The 19095-nt window shown below is 42.9% G+C and overlaps 4 protein-coding genes across 17 annotated transcripts in view; 1 reads left to right on the forward strand and 3 right to left on the reverse strand.

Moving 5' to 3' along the window:
• The window catches only part of LOC126873503 (transcription factor 12-like), a 358169-nt gene extending 351859 nt beyond the window's left edge, over positions 1 to 6310 (reverse strand). For 12 of the 14 annotated variants that reach the window (XM_050634434.1, XM_050634432.1, XM_050634421.1 and 9 more), the window contains exons 1-2: positions 4769 to 4917; positions 2166 to 2485 (exon numbers count right to left, since the gene is read on the reverse strand). In XM_050634434.1, coding sequence (XP_050490391.1) covers positions 2166 to 2247 — 82 coding nt within the window. In that variant the 5' untranslated portion in view covers positions 2248 to 2485; positions 4769 to 4917. Of the gene's footprint in view, positions 1 to 2165; positions 2486 to 4768; positions 5054 to 5134 lie in introns of those variants that run through there. The other 2 variants (XM_050634420.1, XM_050634419.1) reach the window with 2 other exon arrangements.
• Positions 2899 to 4310, reverse strand: LOC126873521 (uncharacterized). Its single transcript, XM_050634494.1, has 5 exons — positions 4276 to 4310; positions 4048 to 4178; positions 3903 to 3972; positions 3648 to 3785; positions 2899 to 3341 (listed from the first exon to the last, which is right to left on the reverse strand). The coding sequence occupies exons 2-5, from the start codon at positions 4123 to 4125 to the stop codon at positions 3271 to 3273; spliced, it is 357 nt and encodes a 118-aa protein (XP_050490451.1). The 5' UTR covers positions 4126 to 4178; positions 4276 to 4310; the 3' UTR covers positions 2899 to 3270.
• Positions 5542 to 8573, forward strand: LOC126873509 (methylcrotonoyl-CoA carboxylase beta chain, mitochondrial). The gene is made up of 9 exons (XM_050634456.1): positions 5542 to 5683; positions 6322 to 6575; positions 6649 to 6920; positions 7009 to 7156; positions 7223 to 7638; positions 7708 to 7842; positions 7910 to 8046; positions 8117 to 8202; positions 8270 to 8573. The coding sequence occupies exons 1-9, from the start codon at positions 5570 to 5572 to the stop codon at positions 8385 to 8387; spliced, it is 1680 nt and encodes a 559-aa protein (XP_050490413.1). The 5' UTR covers positions 5542 to 5569; the 3' UTR covers positions 8388 to 8573.
• Positions 8574 to 9416: 843 nt separating this feature from the next.
• LOC126873387 (uncharacterized) lies at positions 9417 to 14274 on the reverse strand. Its single transcript, XM_050634231.1, has 8 exons — positions 14247 to 14274; positions 13962 to 14063; positions 13726 to 13835; positions 13199 to 13374; positions 10498 to 10728; positions 9998 to 10145; positions 9730 to 9874; positions 9417 to 9661 (listed from the first exon to the last, which is right to left on the reverse strand). The coding sequence occupies exons 1-8, from the start codon at positions 14272 to 14274 to the stop codon at positions 9417 to 9419; spliced, it is 1185 nt and encodes a 394-aa protein (XP_050490188.1).
• Between the last annotated feature and the right edge of the window lie 4821 nt (positions 14275 to 19095).

Raw genomic sequence — 19095 nt, forward strand, 5'->3', positions numbered from 1 at the left:
TATCTACCTGCATATATCGTATAAGATTAAAGTAACGAGACAAGAATAACAAAATAAGATAAGAAACGTGACCATGTTCCCGTCTTCATAAAAGCAAGCATTATTATTACCGAAAACGCATACACCATTTTAATAGCTGCAAAACTAAAAAATCTGCGCATCATTCTGATCGATTTGGTAGTTTCACTGCCAACGAGTCTGATGAAGTATAAAAACTTGAAAGAATGTCTGGAATAAAGTAAACGGTAATTTCATGCTGGTAAAGAAGTTTCAAGTTGCTGGACTTTAAATCGTACGAATTCAGGTAACTGGACTAATCTGAACGAGGCTTTATATCAAATCGTATACAATGTTTCCAGTCAAAGTGGCAATCGTTGAAATTAACAGGGGCGAAACGAGCGAAGAATTAACCGGATTGTTGGCAATTGGCGGACGCCTCGTCCGAACAATTGACGCTTAACGAACCCGACACCGTGCGCGCTTAAACATCGGGAATATAAATGAGTAAGACGACGATCGATCCTAAACAATCGACGCGATATTTTCGAAATTATTCGGACCGCTCTTCAAACATCGTGTAAAACTCGACACGCCGTTCGACCGGCGAATCGTATATCTAATCTCCGATTAAATACACGAACTCGCCGCGTGCATCGATATATCAATCTAACGCGGCTCGTCTAACAAGAGAAAGAAAAAACGTTTAATTTGGATAGTCGATCCTGTGTACGTAGTATACGTAGGTACTATGTGCGACACGAAACATTTCGTTACCGACTAGGAAGAGCATTTGGTCGAGGACAACCATGCACCACCTCCAGCGTTTTCCAAACAGTATCCACAAGCTAAACAAACAACCGAGACTCGGTTTACCAACTATCCCGAGCGACATGCAAACAGTCGACTTTACAATTCCCTTTGAACAACAATTTTCGGAATGATTTCGTGGCCGACACGACCGACACGACCGACCAAACCTGCTACCCTTATTAACCTTATCGCTGATAAATCAAAGCTCGACAATGTCACAATATTAGATATAAATTTCGAAAACAGATAAGAATATTCGACCACGAGCGTGATCAACATCGAGCGTCGATAATATCATCGGCGTTCGATCGGACAGGCACGTGCTGGAATTGACGTGTGTTAAAACTGTCGCGAAAGGATGGGAACCTCTTTTAAATACAGTTCACGCAACGACCATGGCGTAACAATGCTCCGAATTGTAAGAACTATTTATTTCTCGGTCAACTACGTGAAAAGGGAAAGGCGAGAAAAGAAAAAAAGAAATGAAAAAGAAAGAAAGGACCGTAATTCCTACCCTCGAGAAGTCTTTCGAGATTCTGTGCCAGTAGAAAGATTCCGATTTATGGTCTTTCTTATATTATGTTCGAGCGATTAACCTCTAACGATTCCAGCGGCGTCGCCGAGAGGACACGTGGTACATGATCGAGTCTCGGCTGTCTCGCCCAATCGGGGGCCAACTTTTGAAAACGAATATCGCCACATCGACGAACGTCGATGATACGCGAAATAAATAATAATGCATTAATGTCTAACGTTGTTGTTTTCGGTATTAGTCGCACGGACGCTTTACAAATGTATCACAACAGTTTCGATCGACTGTTGCACATGACAGCGAGCGAGAGAGCGACGAGTCTCCGATGTCTAGGTTATGTCGACTATATTTTCGACGTCTAGTACGCCACACGGACAATATGCAAATAGTATTCGAGTTTAAACGAACGAAAGAACAATAATAGCGATACACGAAGCACAAGGAAGAGAACTAATCTCTCTCTCTCGGGGGGTTAGTTCACTACGACGGGGCAGCACTGTCCAAAGCACTGACAAGCAAACCAAAACACAGAACGGAGCGAGTCAGTCGAGAGAATCGTCCGGCACGGATCGTCGACGTGATCAAGAGCTCGATCGACCGAAACACAACACTCGAATTCTTCCTAACCCTTTGTAAAATGATTCGTTGACACAAGGGAACCACCAAAAGCGACGCTTGCTGCATTTAATGCACGGTGCTCTCGCAGAAGACACTAGACACAAGAGACTCCGTCGCTCTATTTTCACACGGTACACGCACAGCACAGAATTCTCCTGATTCTCTGTGTTTAATGAATATTGTTTCAGTGACTGACGACACTCACCAGGATGCTTGTTGGCGATCTTATTGAAGCAGTTTTGAAAGACCTCGTAGAGATGCATCGGCTCGTCGTCGCTGGCCGCCATGTTTTCACGAGACGAGAAAACGAGTGGACGTTCGTGGTTGAGGCGAGTGGGGCACGGTTTCGCGGTGTGGCCGCGCGTGGAGTCACCCTCCTCCCGGAACGGTCACGCACACTACTGAACCACGCCGCCTCACCGATGCGGCTCTTATAGTTCATCAGTGGCGCCACTCTTTTTCCACTGATTCGCGCCACTGTCGCTACGCGGTTGCTTTGAATATCATTCTTTCCTCTTTCGACACCTTCGCAAAAATATATTTATCGTTAATCAAACATAATCGTTATTTCTTTATCTTCCTTATTGTCTAGTCATTCTCCGATGGACGGGCAAAAGAGTGTAAGAGAATATCTTTTTTCGTGGAAAATGATTAATATTTGAAAATAACTTATATTATTTTCAACAAAGTAATTCGAATTAAGCAAACATCGTAAACAAAAGACAGCAATATTGAATAGCGTATTTATCCTGTTTTAATCAAAATTTGATTTATAATCTCCTGCCCGCCCATCAGAGGATTAATCCAATGATTATTCGTTTTCTACTTTTATCTTTTTTTTTTTTTCATTAATCTACGAACAATGTAGCCTTAAATAATAAGTTTAAGAGATTGAAGATTAAAGATTACAGTCCATGAAAACCTAAGGAGTTCGGGCATACGGTTGCAATGAAAATTTTTATTCACATGTTAAGAGTACAAATAATTGTACAGAATAAAATCTATAGGTTGGGCGTATGAAACGTATAATTAAGTTAAGTTTTATTATAATGATATAATAATATACGATTCTTTTCGTGTCATCGCGTATCGACGGAGCGTTATTTGCATACGGTATATACATAAAATAAAAATTCTAGATTGCACTGAATGTCATCGTTGTTAGAGATTCTAAAATATATAAATAAAGTAGTATTTAATATCAGTAACGTGATTATACGTGCGCGTACTTCTTACGAGTTACGAGAGATACGACAACGATATCGCGTAATTTTCGACGTATCGAACTTTAGTAATGTCATATCGTATTTTTAAACTCCAGCAAAATCGGAATTTTGTGGAATCGGATGAGATATGTCCTCGTAATCCTGTCGACCAAAGCCTAAAATAGAAAAACATTCATAAAAGTTTGTTCCCCATCCCCTTCAAATTGTGAACCACGCATACAAAAAAAGGCAGTACGACACAGTGCATAGTTCAATATGGTTGCAAATAAAACACTGTACATTGTAAACAGTTTGTATCGTATCAAGCATTACATTCACAAATACCGTTATAAACAACGTAGTGTAACTGTGCGATATAATATGCATACTTGAAACAAAAGATGTCATGCACCTACTCAAAGCATAACTTTGTAGAAGCAACGCAGGCCTACAAAACATCTGTATTCCAATGTATTACTGACCCATTGCAGGACCTGTAGTAAACATTGTGGATAAACATCCACCTCTTGCTTGGCCTATTCGTAGAAGATATACGCTTGTGATGATGCGAACAATCATGTTTATGATCATAATTGTTGCACTAAGCGTCTCAGATACATCTACAAGTTCGTGCGATCAGATTGATATATCTTCTGCGTAGGGAGGTTAATCAACGATATAATTTATCAAGCTTTAAGTGTTAGTCTTAAATTTGATAGTAAGTGGCACCAACTTACACATTGATGGGAAATAGACTGCTAATGTTACTATGTCAAAAAAAATGGACAGTACATTTATAAAAAGTGCCTAAAATACATAATTCTATTACAAACACTGATCTTACCAGAACTATAAAATATATATGAATGGTTAAATGCTTACAAATTGCAGAGGTTCGTCTGATTCGATATTGTGAATAGCCCACAATAAACAAACGAAGAAAAGAAAATTGTAAAACATTACAGACCTTGGGCACCAATGTCCCTGAATGCTCCTAGAAATCCATCGTTTAACTATGTAGTACAAATATGACATTCCATACATTACAGTACTTTACAATACTTTCTAAATTGCAGATTAGTATACAGTAAACAAAAAGTTTATTCTTACCATGTTACTAGGACTAAATGAATTGCAAATATCACCTGAAAAAATCCGACAAGATCATAAAAAATGATCTTAAAATGCTAAATAAGTAGAGTTTTCTAGGCAACGGATTCTTGATAATGCAATTGCGGTATTGCAGAAACCGCCTTGATAATACGAGAAACTTGTCAAACAAGTTATGGAATTGTTTCATTGCCGTGCCCTTACATAATTCTATTTTACTCTTTAGAAAACATGCATCGTCGAAAGGAACTACGGTAAAGCCTTCGTAAAAGGTAATTACAATTTTAGGAGATTATCTGACATCTGTTCTCATAATCGGAAACACCGAATATCGAAGAGAAATCGTCGTAATCGCTCGAGCGGAAAGCGATAACAAAGCGAAACGAGAAAAAGTAAGGAATATGACGTGCAACGAATAGGAATAAAGCAAATGATTCCAAAGTAGAATTATTCAAGGAAATGACAAATCGAATGTTACTTTAATGATATTTACCTTTAAAGGGTAATGAGATAGACTGGATATGTCCGGCATTCTGTAAGCTTTCAAATTTTTCTCGAGCTTGATCTAATACCTTGTCACGTTCTTTGCTTCTACGTTGACTATCGTTAGCTACTTATCAGTCGAGACACGTTTGTTATTCGTCCACGATTGATAAAGTATTCTCAAACTTCACCCTTTTTCGAAACCTTTCATCAATGCAACGCAAAACGGATACTGCGTAGCGATACACCTCCGTTTCCAACGACATCTAGCACAAACCTGCGATCTGAGCACCATCTATAAAATGCAATGCGTACCAATTATTTGAATTTAATATGTATTAATTAAAAATTTATCTATCTTTTGTCTATGTTATACCATTTTACATCATCGATCGTAAAAGATATAAAATTTAAATAAAAAATTTTTTAATCGTTAATTAATAAAAGCAACAAAAACATTTTTATGTTTCGTCCTATTGAAAAATCTACGATATCTTGACGTATTTTGTATTATATCATTGACCCTACGTGATCCTGAATTGGAAAAAGTTATCTCTCTTCACAATGCTTTGATAAGTAGTCTGCTACTATTATGTGTTATTCCCACCGCATATCACGATAAAAACTTCGGCTTCCGAACTGTGAATAACTTCACTGAGATGGCAGCGTAGCTCGGTCTCAAAAATAAGTGAATTACATTGTTGTAGCTGCTGTGTATATAAGCAAGCGTAAAGTGTAGTGATCATAGTACGCGCTATAGTTACGTATAATTCACGAAAGTAAAGTAACAGAAGGATCGATATTAATAAGGATGTTAAGGAAGGGAAATCTTTTTATGAGAAATTTACGCCGTACTACAAGAACGTTTCACGATGAAGCTATCATTATCGGTAGTGAACAAGACACCAAGTCACCGGAGTATCAGGTTAGAACGAGAGCACATGCGCATTTCATTCATAAACGAACCATCCTGAAACTAATCTCTTTAAGGATTCCACTTTTGATCGATATTAACTTATCACTTTGAAAGGGATGTAAAAATTATCGCGATATTAATTGCACGGACGGATTATTTTATCACTTGAGCGAGATAAATTGATATCGTTTATTTAAATGCATTCGGAACGTGATGGACGACTGCACAACTGACTCACGATGATGTATGGCGCGTAATACAAACGTTACGAACATTGCGCGCGCCTTTTTTTCATAATTTATTAAAAACAGTGCATGCAATGTTTCGAATAATGAAAATAATTGGCTCTCAATTGGTTATCGTTGAATCATTAGCGATCACACAGCTTGAATTATTTTGCTAAATCGGGATAATTAATAACAGTATTTGTACAATTATGATTTCTAATATTTAGTATTTGATTAATTTTATTCTACATTTTATGACTGTCATCGTAATGACTATCAGTGATTTTCGTCGCGTAAAGTAAAAAATACAAATTATAATTGAATAAACTCTATAGTAATTATCTATGAGCCAATGATACTGGTTGGGGGTTAAAAACGATTGTCAGAACGAATGTGGAGTTGGTAAAAAAATGTTTCTAGGACAATTATGTACAAATGAAGTGTATGGTAGATAGACTAAAAGAGACAGTCGAAAAGGTAGTAGAGGGCGGGGGACGAAAGGCGAGAGAAAGACACGTAAAAAAGGGAAAACTTTTACCACGAGCACGAATTGACACGCTTCTCGATCCGACATCTCCTTTTCTCGAATTTTCTCAGTTAGCTGGTTACGAACTGTACGATAACGAGGAAGTGCCAGCTGGTGGAATTATTACTGGCATCGGCAGGGTAGAAGGGTAAGTATTTCCAATTTCCGGACTTGAAAAAATTCTTTGATAATTACGTTAAAAATATGTCGTCACCATTTAGCACTGAATGCGTAATAGTTGCAAATGATCCGACTGTGAAGGGGGGCACGTACTATCCAATCACGGTGAAAAAGCACTTGAGAGCTCAAGAAATTGCGGAAGAGAATCATTTGCCATGCATATATTTGGTAGACAGTGGTGGCGCAAATTTATCTAGACAAGCCGAGGTATTTCCGGATAAAATGCATTTCGGAAGAAGCTTCTACAATCAGGCGATCCTAAGTTCGAAGGGGATCGCGCAAATTGCAGTAGTAATGGGAAGTTGCACAGCAGGTCTGACTATGATCCGTGTATTCTACTCGAATCTCTCGGCACTGTTATACGCCAATTATTCGCAATGACATTTAATCAATTTATACAGGAGGCGCATACTTGCCAGCTATGGCCGACGAAAACATAATCGTTGGCAATCAGGGTACTATCTTCTTGGCTGGTCCGCCTTTGGTGAAAGCTTCTACTGGCGAAGATGTTACACCGGAGGAGTTGGGCGGTGCGACGGTTCATTGTCGGTAATTAACAAGTACATCTGGACACATCGTTTGTTTTCGATTATGGTTCTGGAGTTTCAATTTCAGAACCTCTGGAGTTACCGACCATTATGCCACGGATGATACTCACGCCTTGTACTTGGCTCGTCAGATTGTGAAAGACTTAAATAGACAAAGACCGATGCACGTAAACTTGGACAAACAGATGGACGTACCACTGTATTCCGTCGATGAAATTTATGGTATAGTTGGCGTAAACTTGAAGCGACCGTACGACGTCAGAGAAGTGATAGCGAGGATCGTGGATGGATCGAGATTTCGCGAGTTTAAGGCGCAGTACGGGGAAACGTTGGTTACCGGCTTCGCGAAAATTTACGGTTACCCCGTGGGAATAGTTGCGAATAATGGCATACTGTTTTCGCAGGCCGCGTTAAAAGCCACACATTTCGTGCAGCTCTGCGCTCAGAGAAAGATACCGCTTATTTTCTTGCAGAATATTACAGGTACGTATCTCGTTGAACGAAATTGCCGCGTTCCCACGACTAATACATCTGGTCATTGTAAAACTGCAGGGTTTATGGTGGGCAAGGATGCCGAGGCCGAGGGCATTGCTAAAAATGGAGCAAAAATGGTGAACGCCGTGGCTTGCGCTCAAGTGCCCAAAATTACGGTGGTGATCGGTGGTTCGTACGGAGCAGGAAATTACGGTACTTTGCATTTGATAAACGACTGTTCGAGTCATGTTCAGTTTGTTTAATTTTGATACATACGCAGGTATGTGCGGTAGATCTTATTCGCCAAGATTTCTCTATACCTGGCCGAATGCAAAAATATCCGTGATGGGAGGGGTACAGGCTGCGAATGTAATAGCGGAAATTACCAAGCAGCAACGTGTTCGCGATGGGAAAGAGGTACAAAACATTGAAACTCGTTCTGTTATTGTCTTGTCAATTATCGATATAATCTCGTCGATTGTGACAGTGGACCCCGGAAGAGGAGGAGGAGCTGAAAAGACCGATCATAGAGAAATTCGAAAAGGAGAGCAGTCCGTACTATGCCAGTGCCAGGTAGATTTTCACGTACTGTTAGTTCTTTCACTTTATGAGAGCAAATTGAGAGTAAATTGTTTTTCAGACTTTGGGACGACGGTGTGATCAATCCGACCGACACTAGAGTGGTATTAGGCCTTAGTCTATCGGCAGCGCTGAACGCACCCATACCAGAAACTAAATTTGGAATTTTCCGAATGTAAGGTTCGTGTTCAACGATGCAACCAGTGACCTGTAATTATGAAAGTATGAACCGATGTTTGTAACCTCCCTAACAAAATTTTAGGCCAAAGATATATATTTTTTATACAAAGTTATCATGTATACATGATCATTAAACATTCCACATATACATATATATATGTATATATATATATATATAAGTATATTTCTATGCGCGTCTTTATTAGCCTTCTATCTTTGTTCCTTAACGCGTCTATAAAGTAGGGAACATCTCTTCATGGATGCGAAACAACGAGCACGCGTCCACGCGCGTATTCTCTCGCTTTATTAAGAGTTATTTTACATTTTGCGCGTTCCGTTATAATTATATTGAGATTATAGCAGCAATTAATTACCTCGTAATTGTCTAAGTTGCTTAAGTCACATCACCTTGTTACATCTCGTCGCGCGACTAGGTCTCCTCGACATTCTCCGCTCGCAAAGGCCAATTTTCTTCTGGCAGTATAGCGGCTGTATTGTTATGCGGTTATTCGCGAGGGTACAGCTGGGAAATGAAGTAACGCGGATTGCGAGAACGGAAGAGGTGAGCGAAAATTTGGCGGTCGCTGAACGGAGAAATTTCTTGAGCAGATGCTAATTAACCCAAACTCGAAGCTTCGTGATTATTCTTCCTATACAGTAATCCTTGTATATCTCTGGAACGATCAATCACAATTCTAAGATTTTCACGGCCGTAATTCTTTCCATTAACATTGTCCCTAATATTGTCCAAAGTGGTAAAAATCTCGAACGATGTTAACTGGGCGGGATCTTGTTCGTCAACTCGATTCGATATCGTACAAAGCGAATATGCATTCGATCGTGCACGAATACGCGTGTCTTTCCTTGCGTAGGAAGGAAAAGGATATATCTGTTAACATCCGGCTAAACATTCGATCCATTCTTTTATCCCACGATCCACGATATACTCGAATCCTGTCGGTTCTCAAGCCGCTTTCTATTTACAGTCAACGATCGTTCATCGGTTTGCAGATCGTTCCCTTCGAATTTTACAAAAATTTGCAGAGACAGAGCAGAACGAGGACGAAGGTTGCAACTGCAGTTCTACACGACGAGCCGTTTATCTCCGTCTCGGTAACCTTATATTTGAACTGTTCTTTAACCTCTTGCGCTATGAAAGCTCTTTCTTCTGTCCTAATCGTGGTCGGAACTGGTTGCTCTCTCACTTCTTCCGCGATCACGGCTCTGGCTTTTGTCCTGTTCTTTCCCCTTCTGATGTATAACTCGGATAAGGCTGTTAAATACAGAATTTTAATTAATAAACTATAATAAAATTGGAATAAGACATGGCGATCGATCTACCTTTATCGACCACTGCGTCTTCCTCGAAATCCACTTTAATGAGAGCAGACATAGTCACTTCAAACAGCTTGTTATTGTCAGTATTTGAGACGTCGATGGCTCTTCTCTTCCTGCCGAATCCAATTTGACCATTGCTGCACTCGATCTGAAATGTCGGATACATTAGGTGTAGATGAAATTAGATATTGGCATAACGATGCGAACGCGATATTCGAGTAAGCTTCGCTAAATGACGATGAGCGTGTGATGCGGAAGAATTGCGTCTTACCCCTTGGCATTTGTCCAAACAAACGTTAACAGTACCACGAAATTGGACGTAGGTACTCTCTGGAAACTTGAAAGCTCGGAATTTCGCTGTTAGAAAGTCCCCATCCACCGTGTTGAAATTTTCGAACAGATATGGGTCCACGGAACAGCTGAGGGTAGAAAGAGTTACGTATGATATTTTCTTTTTCGTATATTTCAACCCTTTGACCAGAAGAAGATACGAAACGTCTCGATTATTTTCCGGATCGTTCGTTCTGTTCTTTTCCTGCTCTTTTCCCTTTTATTTCCGTTTTGTTTGCGATCATCGGCCTAGCTAGAGCAGATAGAGTAGTCGCTGATGCTACTCGTCTCTTGATATCGTTTTAATCTCGTTTATCGTTCAAAACAAAATGATTGTGACGCCGTTAGCTTGATAAATAGTTTGATAAATTAAAATACCGGTTTCTTTCGCTACACCATCAAAGGGTTAAAATAGGAAGGAAGTAGAAATTGTTTGCTCACCCATTGATAATAATAGTCTCCTCCTGTGTCTTGGTATCAGTGACCAACATATAAGTAACCAAGAGTCCATAAACGGGAGCGGAGCCATTGTCCAGGAAGATCTCCATCTGCAAAGGCGTACCTGGGCTAACGTTCAGTTCCCCGGTAACGAGATTGCCACCTTGCCTGACGCCGACTCCCAATATCGGTACCGGTGCCGACTCGGAAATCTCTCCCCTGATGTCGATCACGCTGTCACAGGAAGCAAAAGATGCGCATAAAATTCCTACCCACGAAAGAAACTTTGTTTCCCGTTGAAATGGGAATAACACGCGGCCATCTGGCAAATGGAACTATCGAACACGAGGAAGATGCGTTTGAATGTAATTTCCGGGCAAAAACTACGAGCGAACGTCTATATGATTCGGTAGTCGGCCGAAGCAAAATTAAACTGTTTGCGATTGGCAAGAAAACGTGGAAAAGTGCGGCGAACGAACTGTGCTGCGACCTGGGTTACTTTCGACAGTCATCGAATCTTAGCATCGACCTGAATCGCGTTTCCACTTCTGCCGTCTCATCGGTCGTTTCCTTCGAGTCTCTGCGTCGTACGTCTTTCGACGATCGAACGGCACAGGCGAACGGAACGGTACTAAAGACAGAGGACGATGACGAAGCCAGAAAAAAAAACAGGGACAAAGACGAAGTTTCCGTTTGGATGACACGATCGTCGATGGTTGTTTTTCTTGTTCGCATCTGTTATCATCCGTGGATCGAATGGATGTATATAGACAACGCGATCGCCGAGTATCCGAGGAATTTTCAGTTGTTCGATCATCCCTCGATAGTCGGCCAATGCGGTCGACGGTGATCCCTAATCGCGATGGACGCATCCAATCGGGCAGGCATGCAATTCCATCGACTTCGTGGAAGCAGAAACAGTTATCAAGATCGAGAAAGAATTTGCCCGTAGTGCGTAGCTCGACCCCGAGCATCGGCCACGCGAGATACCGCGTGATAATTCAACAATAAAGATTTTACGGCTTCCTGGTTGAGCGGCGACATCGACGATTCGCAGAATCCACGGTCACGGCGAGGTACGATCGATTAGTACCAATAAATTAGCGGCGCGAAACAGGAACGAGACAAAAATTCAGCGCGCGTATGGCTGCCACGGAGAGTATACCAGGGAAGAATGTCGCCTCGCGAAGCGACTTTCATCGACGGAAAATAGGAAGAGGCCTCTGACAGCCGTCTACTCTGTTGCCAACTAAAATTACATTAATGGCCAAGTCAGAAGAGATTCTACGATTCCAAGTAAGAAGATCGAGGGTAACGAAATTGCATCGGAGGCCTCATTTTCGAGAGGATCGAGTTTGAAAACTCGTCGACTATTATTGGAACGAATGGTGGAAAATCCTGTGGATTTATTCAAACAAGGTTTTAATAGGCCGTTTAACGTTTAGAAACGGAACGCGGAGCCTACTTCGAAGCGGTCGTTAGTGTCTCTTAAGCGACATTTACATGTTCCGGGCAAACAAAAAGATCCCCTTGGATGGTCGCGCGTCCAACGTTTTACCAGTAATACACGGAGAATACGAATGACTGTGGAGAAGTCAGTTTTATCGAACGAGCAGGAAAAGGAAGGGAGACTCTGTGACGCGATGTACGCAAGGCTAAAATTACATTTCAGGTTTTCCAGCACCTGCGCCGGTATAGACTCGAAGAATAAATGGAACGTGGAATCATGAATCAACTTGGCGACCACAACAAACGTCCATCTTCGTTTAGCTCGCGCTCGTTTGAATTAGAAAGCGACGAATACTTGAACTTATTATCCGCGGTACGCTTTGGCCTCCTTGCTTATCCCCACCGCTGTTATATTCCATGTATTGACAAAAAGCCATTCGAGTCCCCAGAAGCGTATCTCGTTGCAAATCTATATTACTGAAACGTTCGATCGTTCGGCGCAGGTTGCTAACGGTTGAGCGAATCGTTTCGAAAAATATAATTTTAGACCGAGCAAAAAGGTAAAAGGTTCGGAGCATCTTGCCAACGGTACAGTGAAAATCAAAAGGCGAGTATACGTCTCGAAGAAGCGAAATTTGTTGAAAAACGTTACGTTACTTATCGCGATATCGTAATATTACGTTAATATTACGTAGGTAAGTCTGTGTGCAAGACGTAATGTATACTCACTTTTGACTCTCACTGTATATATCAGTATGACGCGAATAATTACCAGTAAGCCAACAAGCAGTACCTAAATCGAGAATTATCGTTCCCCTTTGATCAAACAGTTTTACCAGCTGTCTGTACAATTGCGATTAATCGCTTGCTACGAAGCAAGAGCGAACCTCTGATCTGACTAGGCATCATCTTATTTCACTGCAGGCGCAGCCCGGAAGGTTGCAACCGTTTAAACTATCGAAGAGCCAAGGAACTTCGCAAAACAAAGAGTCACAGACGGATGAAAGTTACAAATATAATTTTAGTCGTTGCTTGTTCTCGCGATCGCTCGGAGCGAATAGATTGTCCTTGACGCGAATACGCAATTATCGCGCGCGCACGTTCGCTTAACCTACGAACGGCGAAGGCTGGATCATGCGATTCCAACCGATCGGAAACGGAGTTCTATCGTGAGACGACAAGTGGAAAATCGTGCGAATAAGTTTAGAGAATAAATAGCGCAGAAACAGAATATCAAGGTGAAAGATAAACTCACTCGGGTTCCTGGAAACCTGCTGGAAGAACGCTGCGTCGAACCGCGGTGTGATTGGTTGCGATCGAGATTCCAGGTTTCACAACGACTTCGGTGATAACACACTTTACGGTGAACGTGTGCTTGCTGGAATCCGCCGGCTCCTCCACTATTATCCGATGAAAGTACACCTTCTGACCCTGTGTATCATTATGCGTGTGTAATTTTGCTCGAATCCATGGGATCGCCGATCGAAACAATGAAACGAGTCCTAACGACTTATCGCCAACTCTGAGCACGAATCGATACGTTCGTTCGACCGTACGTCGCGATCCTTTGATTTTATTTAGCTTGGAGCCAACCTGTTTTTATTTTACACGTGCAGTCAATCACGAGGTTCAAAGGAAACAGCTTTCGATCAGATCCGACAAAGTCGATCGAACGATCCATAAATCAGGCGGCGCACCGCCGTGTTCGGTAAATTATTCGATCATTTTAATTATTCGGATGCGATAGTTTTATCAGCGATCGGACTCGTAATTACTCCCTACCGTGACTTTGTTAACGACTCTAGTGATACCGCATCGCAACATGTCCTGCTCTAAGAGCGGTAATCGGAACGTGGCGACGCCGTTGCTAAGCCGAGGTTTGCAAGCTTCGTCTGCAAAAGAAGATACGTTTCAACGTGTAAAATACGCGTCTACCTTTGCATCCCGCTTCTATATCTCACGGCCACGTCGGCGTACAGCCGGCAACAGCCAGAAACACGAAGGGAATCGATCTTTACCTGGAAAGTCCTTCATCTGTTGCAGATATATCCTCGCTTGCGGACTACTCCTTACGATGTCAACCTCCATCCACTGTTCCGAGCATCTCACTTTGCTCTGAACTGGAACAGAAAAACCCAGAAGGGATTTCGGATGAGAAATCGTTCCAATTTCGGAGGAGAATGGTAGGAGGAGATTAGACGCGTTTCGGAAAAAATGGGCGAGAAACTTGCAAAGAGGAATCCCGTCCGACGGCGAACGCGAGAAAAACGAAGACGAAAAGTACGACGTAGCCGCAAACTAACTTGCAGTATACCACCGTAATTGCCCCATAAAGTCGTAAACGTCCCGACCTTGAAAAGCGAGCAGCTCGACATTGCGCGCTCGAGAAATCCGCGCTCTGATGTACGTCCCTTTAGGTTGGACCCTGTTTATTCGCGGAACTCGACGATGGATACTTTCACCGTTGGCGAGTAACGTCCGTGTGATACACCTAAACCACCGGTTTACATTATCGCGATGTAAGAACGTTGTATCCGGCCGCGAAAAAACGACGAGATAGGAGAAGAAATAACCGCGCGACGCGTACTTCATTTCCTTCTCGGATAATTCAATTTTCGGATGATTCGATCGCGATCGATGTGGCCCCCTCGTGATCGTTAAATCGCCATCGATAATTGTATTTGATTAATAGTAGATTCGCTGGCGATCGGTTGGCGCTCGACGAAGAAAAATCCAATGGCCGATAATTGAGATCTCCGCGCGATTACGAAGAGCCACGACCAACGATTTCATCCAGAAATACCGTATACTCGAAACGATATCGTGGCTGTCGTTTGATATATGGTCGCAGCGTTGATCTTTCGAACAAGCGCGATATCTCCGCGGGACGTAGCACACGCACTTCGCGGCCAACTACGCAGGTCGGGCGATAATTCACGGCGAGGTATCATCGTCGCGCGGGCAACACGCCGTTGAAGAACGCGGCGTACCTTTCCTACGACAAGAGAACGAAGTCGGGAAAGTTTCACGCACAGCCTAACTCTGTCGGCGAACGAGAAACCGGGTTGCCGTTTCGAGATGAACCGATAACGTTTGCCTACGAATCGAAGCAATTAAACGATCCTGTCCTCTGATAGATTTGTTCTCCTCCGTGAGTCAGATACTAACACATAGTACATTCTCGGGGAATTTTGTAACCTTTCGTTGATTTCCTTCTGCAAGAGAAAATTCCTCGCGATCGTTAACTCGATGTCCGTCTCGCTTTCGAGCCGTCGCGCGTCGTGACAAGTACGAACGATGAAAAGTCACACGCGTAGCTCGTGTCTGCCGTAACTGGTTGTTCACGGTTTCCGCGAGTCCATCAGGTCGCGATTAACGCGCAAATTACATGACTGCACGTTGTGTCACTTTCAAATAGCCCGAGGATTGGCGGTCTTTTCCATTAGCGAGTTTAAAGTGTTTCCCCAGGCAGTGCAACCACCTGTAGTAGGTACAATCCTCGAGCCATCTCTCGACAGAGGTCCGTGACCTTCTTCTTCTTCTTCCTCTCCTTCTTCTTCTTCTTCATCTTCTTCTTCATCTTCTTCTTCGTCTTCTTCTTCTTCTTCTTCTTCTTCTTCTTTTCTTTCTCTCTAGTCCTTTTTTCATTTTCGACGTCCGCTACGTTTTTGCAGCAGCCTCTTTCGATGCCCGACTCGTTGTTCCTTTCTTTTCTTCGTCTTCTTCTTCTCCTTCTTCTCCTTCTTCTTATTGTTCCTTCCTCGCCTGCGTCTCCTCTTTGTGTTTTGATCAGCGGCGTTCACCTAACGTCGTAGTCACCGCGAGAGATCCTGAACTTCCCATTTCTTCTTCTTCGCCGTTCTCTCTCTCTCTCTCTCTCTCTCTCTCGTGTTCTGCCGCGATGTCGTTTATTTACCCTACTGTCAGACGCACGGAGGACTTCCTGTTTCGAGTTTTTCAACCTCGTCGACGGTCCAACAACGAGCAGACACTTTTTTCCAGCGTCCCTGCTCGGTTCGGACACTCGGCCTATTGTCTTGGTAATTTATGCCACCGATAGGGATCCGCTTTCATTACCGGATAATCGTTTCGCCCGAACTCTGCCGGTTCTTCGTTCCGCGAACGATTCTCCACGTTGCGAGAGAGGGGCTACGTGACCCCTGTACCTTTCTTCTTTATTATTCTCGCCGAGTTTCCGATCCCTTCCTGTTCTCTTTGCCGCCATTAAATCCGAGAAGCACGCATCGCCTCGCTCTCTCAGAATTCCGTTCTTCCGTACGTTTCCCCTTCTCCCCCGCTATCGAGCTTCGTTTTACTCGGTTCTCTCTTTCGATTTCTTTCCGATCTTTTCTCCGTCCTTCGAAGATTAAGATCTCTGCGAGACTACGAAGAACTCCAAGTCGACCTATGCTCTCGCGTGGTTTTCCCGACCTGCGACCTTCGTACGCTTCTTCGCCCGCTCTCCGCGTTAATCGCTTTACGCTTTTTACGTCTTTCTTCGTGCCTTGCGTATATTTTTTAGCATTCGCGCTGTGTCGCCAGTGTGTCGACCGGAGTTTGCAGATTTTCCACGAGTCGTATTTCTTACATCCGACATCGATCTTAGAAATCAGTTCGTCGTCGATCCATTCTCTGTCACAGTCGTGTTTTTATTTGTGCTTTCGTTTCCACGTACGTGGTATTTAAAATTCTCCCGCTTAATCGCAAAATGTCTCTATCGTTCGTAGTAATCTTCGCGTACAACGATCTAATATCGGCCTTTGAAACGCCCTCTTTAATCGCGATTCAACCGTTATTATCAGCATATAGATCATCTAGACTCTGAAGCTATCTTTATTTTGACTCGATATCTACCATGGATAACTGCTTCGATCCCGAGAAAGATTAACTCCTACTGCTTTCTTCTTCGTTTCTCGTGTTTCTTCGCGACAACGCGCGAGCTCGACGAAGAGAATCGGTAGATCGGTTTCACTGTCGATGGCGAAACGTTCCATGTATCGTCGATGCTTTTTGCCGGATTCGCCTGCTAGCGACTGGTGTTCTACTCTTCCGCTTTCTGTCTCTTTCTCTTGTACCTTCTCGGGCGCCCTTTCTTCCACTGTTTCGCAAAGTTGCCGGGAAACAAGAAGGAATTGACGTAAATTACGACAACGTACGATCCCCGGGATTACAATAATTTCAGGCCATTACTGACCTTGGTGTTAAGACGAGAACCAAGCTGCATAATTACGCACCATCGCTGTGTAGCACGCCCTGCGTTGCACGAATTACGGTGCCAAGTTGATTTACCGTCGTTTGAATAAATAAGAACGAAGGTACGATCAATGAGAGTCGAAGGCGAACTCTTCCCACGAGAGGCCTTTACCGAAACTCTACGAACCAGCTGCTAATTCGTTTAAATTGACCTACAAGTGAGATGCCGAGTGTGGCCAAAACGTTCTCGCACGGTCGCGCGTCTCTCGACGACAAATGCACGCAGTGCGTTCGACCCCATTTTCCACGTAAGGCAGACAGTAACGCGAAAGAAAGGGTGGAAATCCGGTGCGACGCGATTAGCATTCGTGGCCCGTTTGTCCGTGCGTCCACGCGACGTTAACTGTACAACGAATAACCGTGAGTCGAGAAGGGCAGACCACGAAGGCGGGAATATCTGTAGCTAGCAATTAAACTGGTCGATAGGTAGACGGCAGCGAAGAATCGGTCGGTCGAGCAGGAAGCTCGTACGTACTTTCGTAGGCGTGCCCTTCTACACATACTTACTACCGGTTGTTACACGGTTTACGTACATCTTGTTCAACAAAAAATATTCGTACATACCATTATCCTCCTGTTAACGATCTTTTACCAGGTCCTACGTTCTATTTCGTAGTATAACATTTTTCTAGTCGTACTACTATATTTATACCTATGGATATGTAATTCGTGTTATTAATAACAATAATAATAATAATAATAATAACATAATTGATACTACAATTGTGCCGGTCAGTGCATCAATTAATGCCGTTACTCGATGCTTCTTCGATTTAGCTTCATCTCGCTGCACAGCGTGTAGAACGACTCGCACGAGAAATGGATTACACCTTGCAATTATACGCGTTGTAACGAAACGAAATCGCGTTTCATTTCGCCGACACGAAATTCACTACGGAATCAATTCGTAGCTTCACGATCTGCACCGTGCTGCAATAACAACCATCGTTATAACGTTGCCGGTACTTCGAGCGGTACAAAATCGACAGGGATGCAGCACCCGCATGCATATCTACGGTAACCGAGAGCTCAGTTTTGGAGACACTGAAAAGGCTATCGCCTCGGTTGCAGCCAACTTTTATATCGCCAAGATTCCTTCGAGAGCTTTCTACGACTTCCGGTTGCAAGCGGAATGGATCGCTCGTAAATCGATACGCTTTCGAAGTTACAGTTAGAACACGCTGCTGGTAGGCGAGTTTCGTACGTTCGATTCTACGCTAGATAGATTTCTCAGAGAGTCCTCTCGCACGATGCTTTACCAACCACCATCGATATCGAAAAGTCAATCGATTTTACGAGTCGAGTCGCGTAACGTTATTTCTGATTTTACATTTTCTAATCGAAATTCTGTCTTCTCGACTTTGTGCTCGGTTCAACTTCGTACGCGTAATAATACGATGCTAATTGTAGCTATCCAAGGCCAGATTACGCGAACGCGAAAGAGTCGAATACGAATAACCCGATCGATCCGAGAGAGATTTTAATTGGGCGTTAAGCTAACATTTTGTTTCGATAAATAGAGTTCGGATAAACGTACTCGTAGGCTACATCGGTTGCCAATTAAGAACGTGCGATATTAATTGCCACAATTTCCAAGGAGCGCGTCCATTCCTCGTTACCAACGACGTTAATTAAACGGACGCCTACGTTTTCTCAGTTATGCAAATAAATTCGCCGCCTCGCTAATTCAAACGTCACCACTGTACGTAATTCAATTACTCCGCGTTGTCGTTTCTCGATCTCCACGCGCCACCGTCAGTTATTTTCCCTTCAACAATGCAACAGTTGCGCGTGTTGCCTCGCGTATTACCTTTTCTCAGAAAAAGACGCGAGCAATTTCAATGTCTGCTTAAGGATTAACCGTTGTAGATGACTGCAGGCAACAGCTGTCTCGACTTT

Source organism: Bombus huntii, chromosome 14, assembly GCF_024542735.1.
Source record: "Bombus huntii isolate Logan2020A chromosome 14, iyBomHunt1.1, whole genome shotgun sequence".
NCBI lineage: Eukaryota > Metazoa > Arthropoda > Insecta > Hymenoptera > Apidae > Bombus > Bombus huntii.

Bases quoted from the DNA above. Each gene is read 5' to 3' on its own strand.
- LOC126873521 (XM_050634494.1), bottom strand. From the start codon at position 4,125: ATGTTTTACAATTTTCTTTTCTTCGTTTGTTTATTGTGGGCTATTCAC. The intron at 3,786-3,902 runs GTAAGTTGGTGC...ACGAACTTGTAG, and splicing joins AGTCTATTTCCCATCAATGT to ATGTATCTGAGACGCTTAGT. The intron at 3,342-3,647 runs GTCAGTAATACA...TTTCTATTTTAG, and splicing joins TACTACAGGTCCTGCAATGG to GCTTTGGTCGACAGGATTAC.
- LOC126873509 (XM_050634456.1), top strand. From the start codon at position 5,570: ATGTTAAGGAAGGGAAATCTTTTTATGAGAAATTTACGCCGTACTACA. The intron at 6,576-6,648 runs GTAAGTATTTCC...GTCACCATTTAG, and splicing joins GGCATCGGCAGGGTAGAAGG to CACTGAATGCGTAATAGTTG. The intron at 8,203-8,269 runs GTAGATTTTCAC...ATTGTTTTTCAG, and splicing joins CCGTACTATGCCAGTGCCAG to ACTTTGGGACGACGGTGTGA.
- LOC126873387 (XM_050634231.1), bottom strand. From the start codon at position 14,274: ATGGGGCAATTACGGTGGTATACTGCAA. The intron at 13,375-13,725 runs GTAGGGAGTAAT...AATGATACACAG, and splicing joins GAGTCGTTAACAAAGTCACG to GGTCAGAAGGTGTACTTTCA. The intron at 10,146-10,497 runs GTGAGCAAACAA...TTCTACCCTCAG, and splicing joins GAGACTATTATTATCAATGG to CTGTTCCGTGGACCCATATC.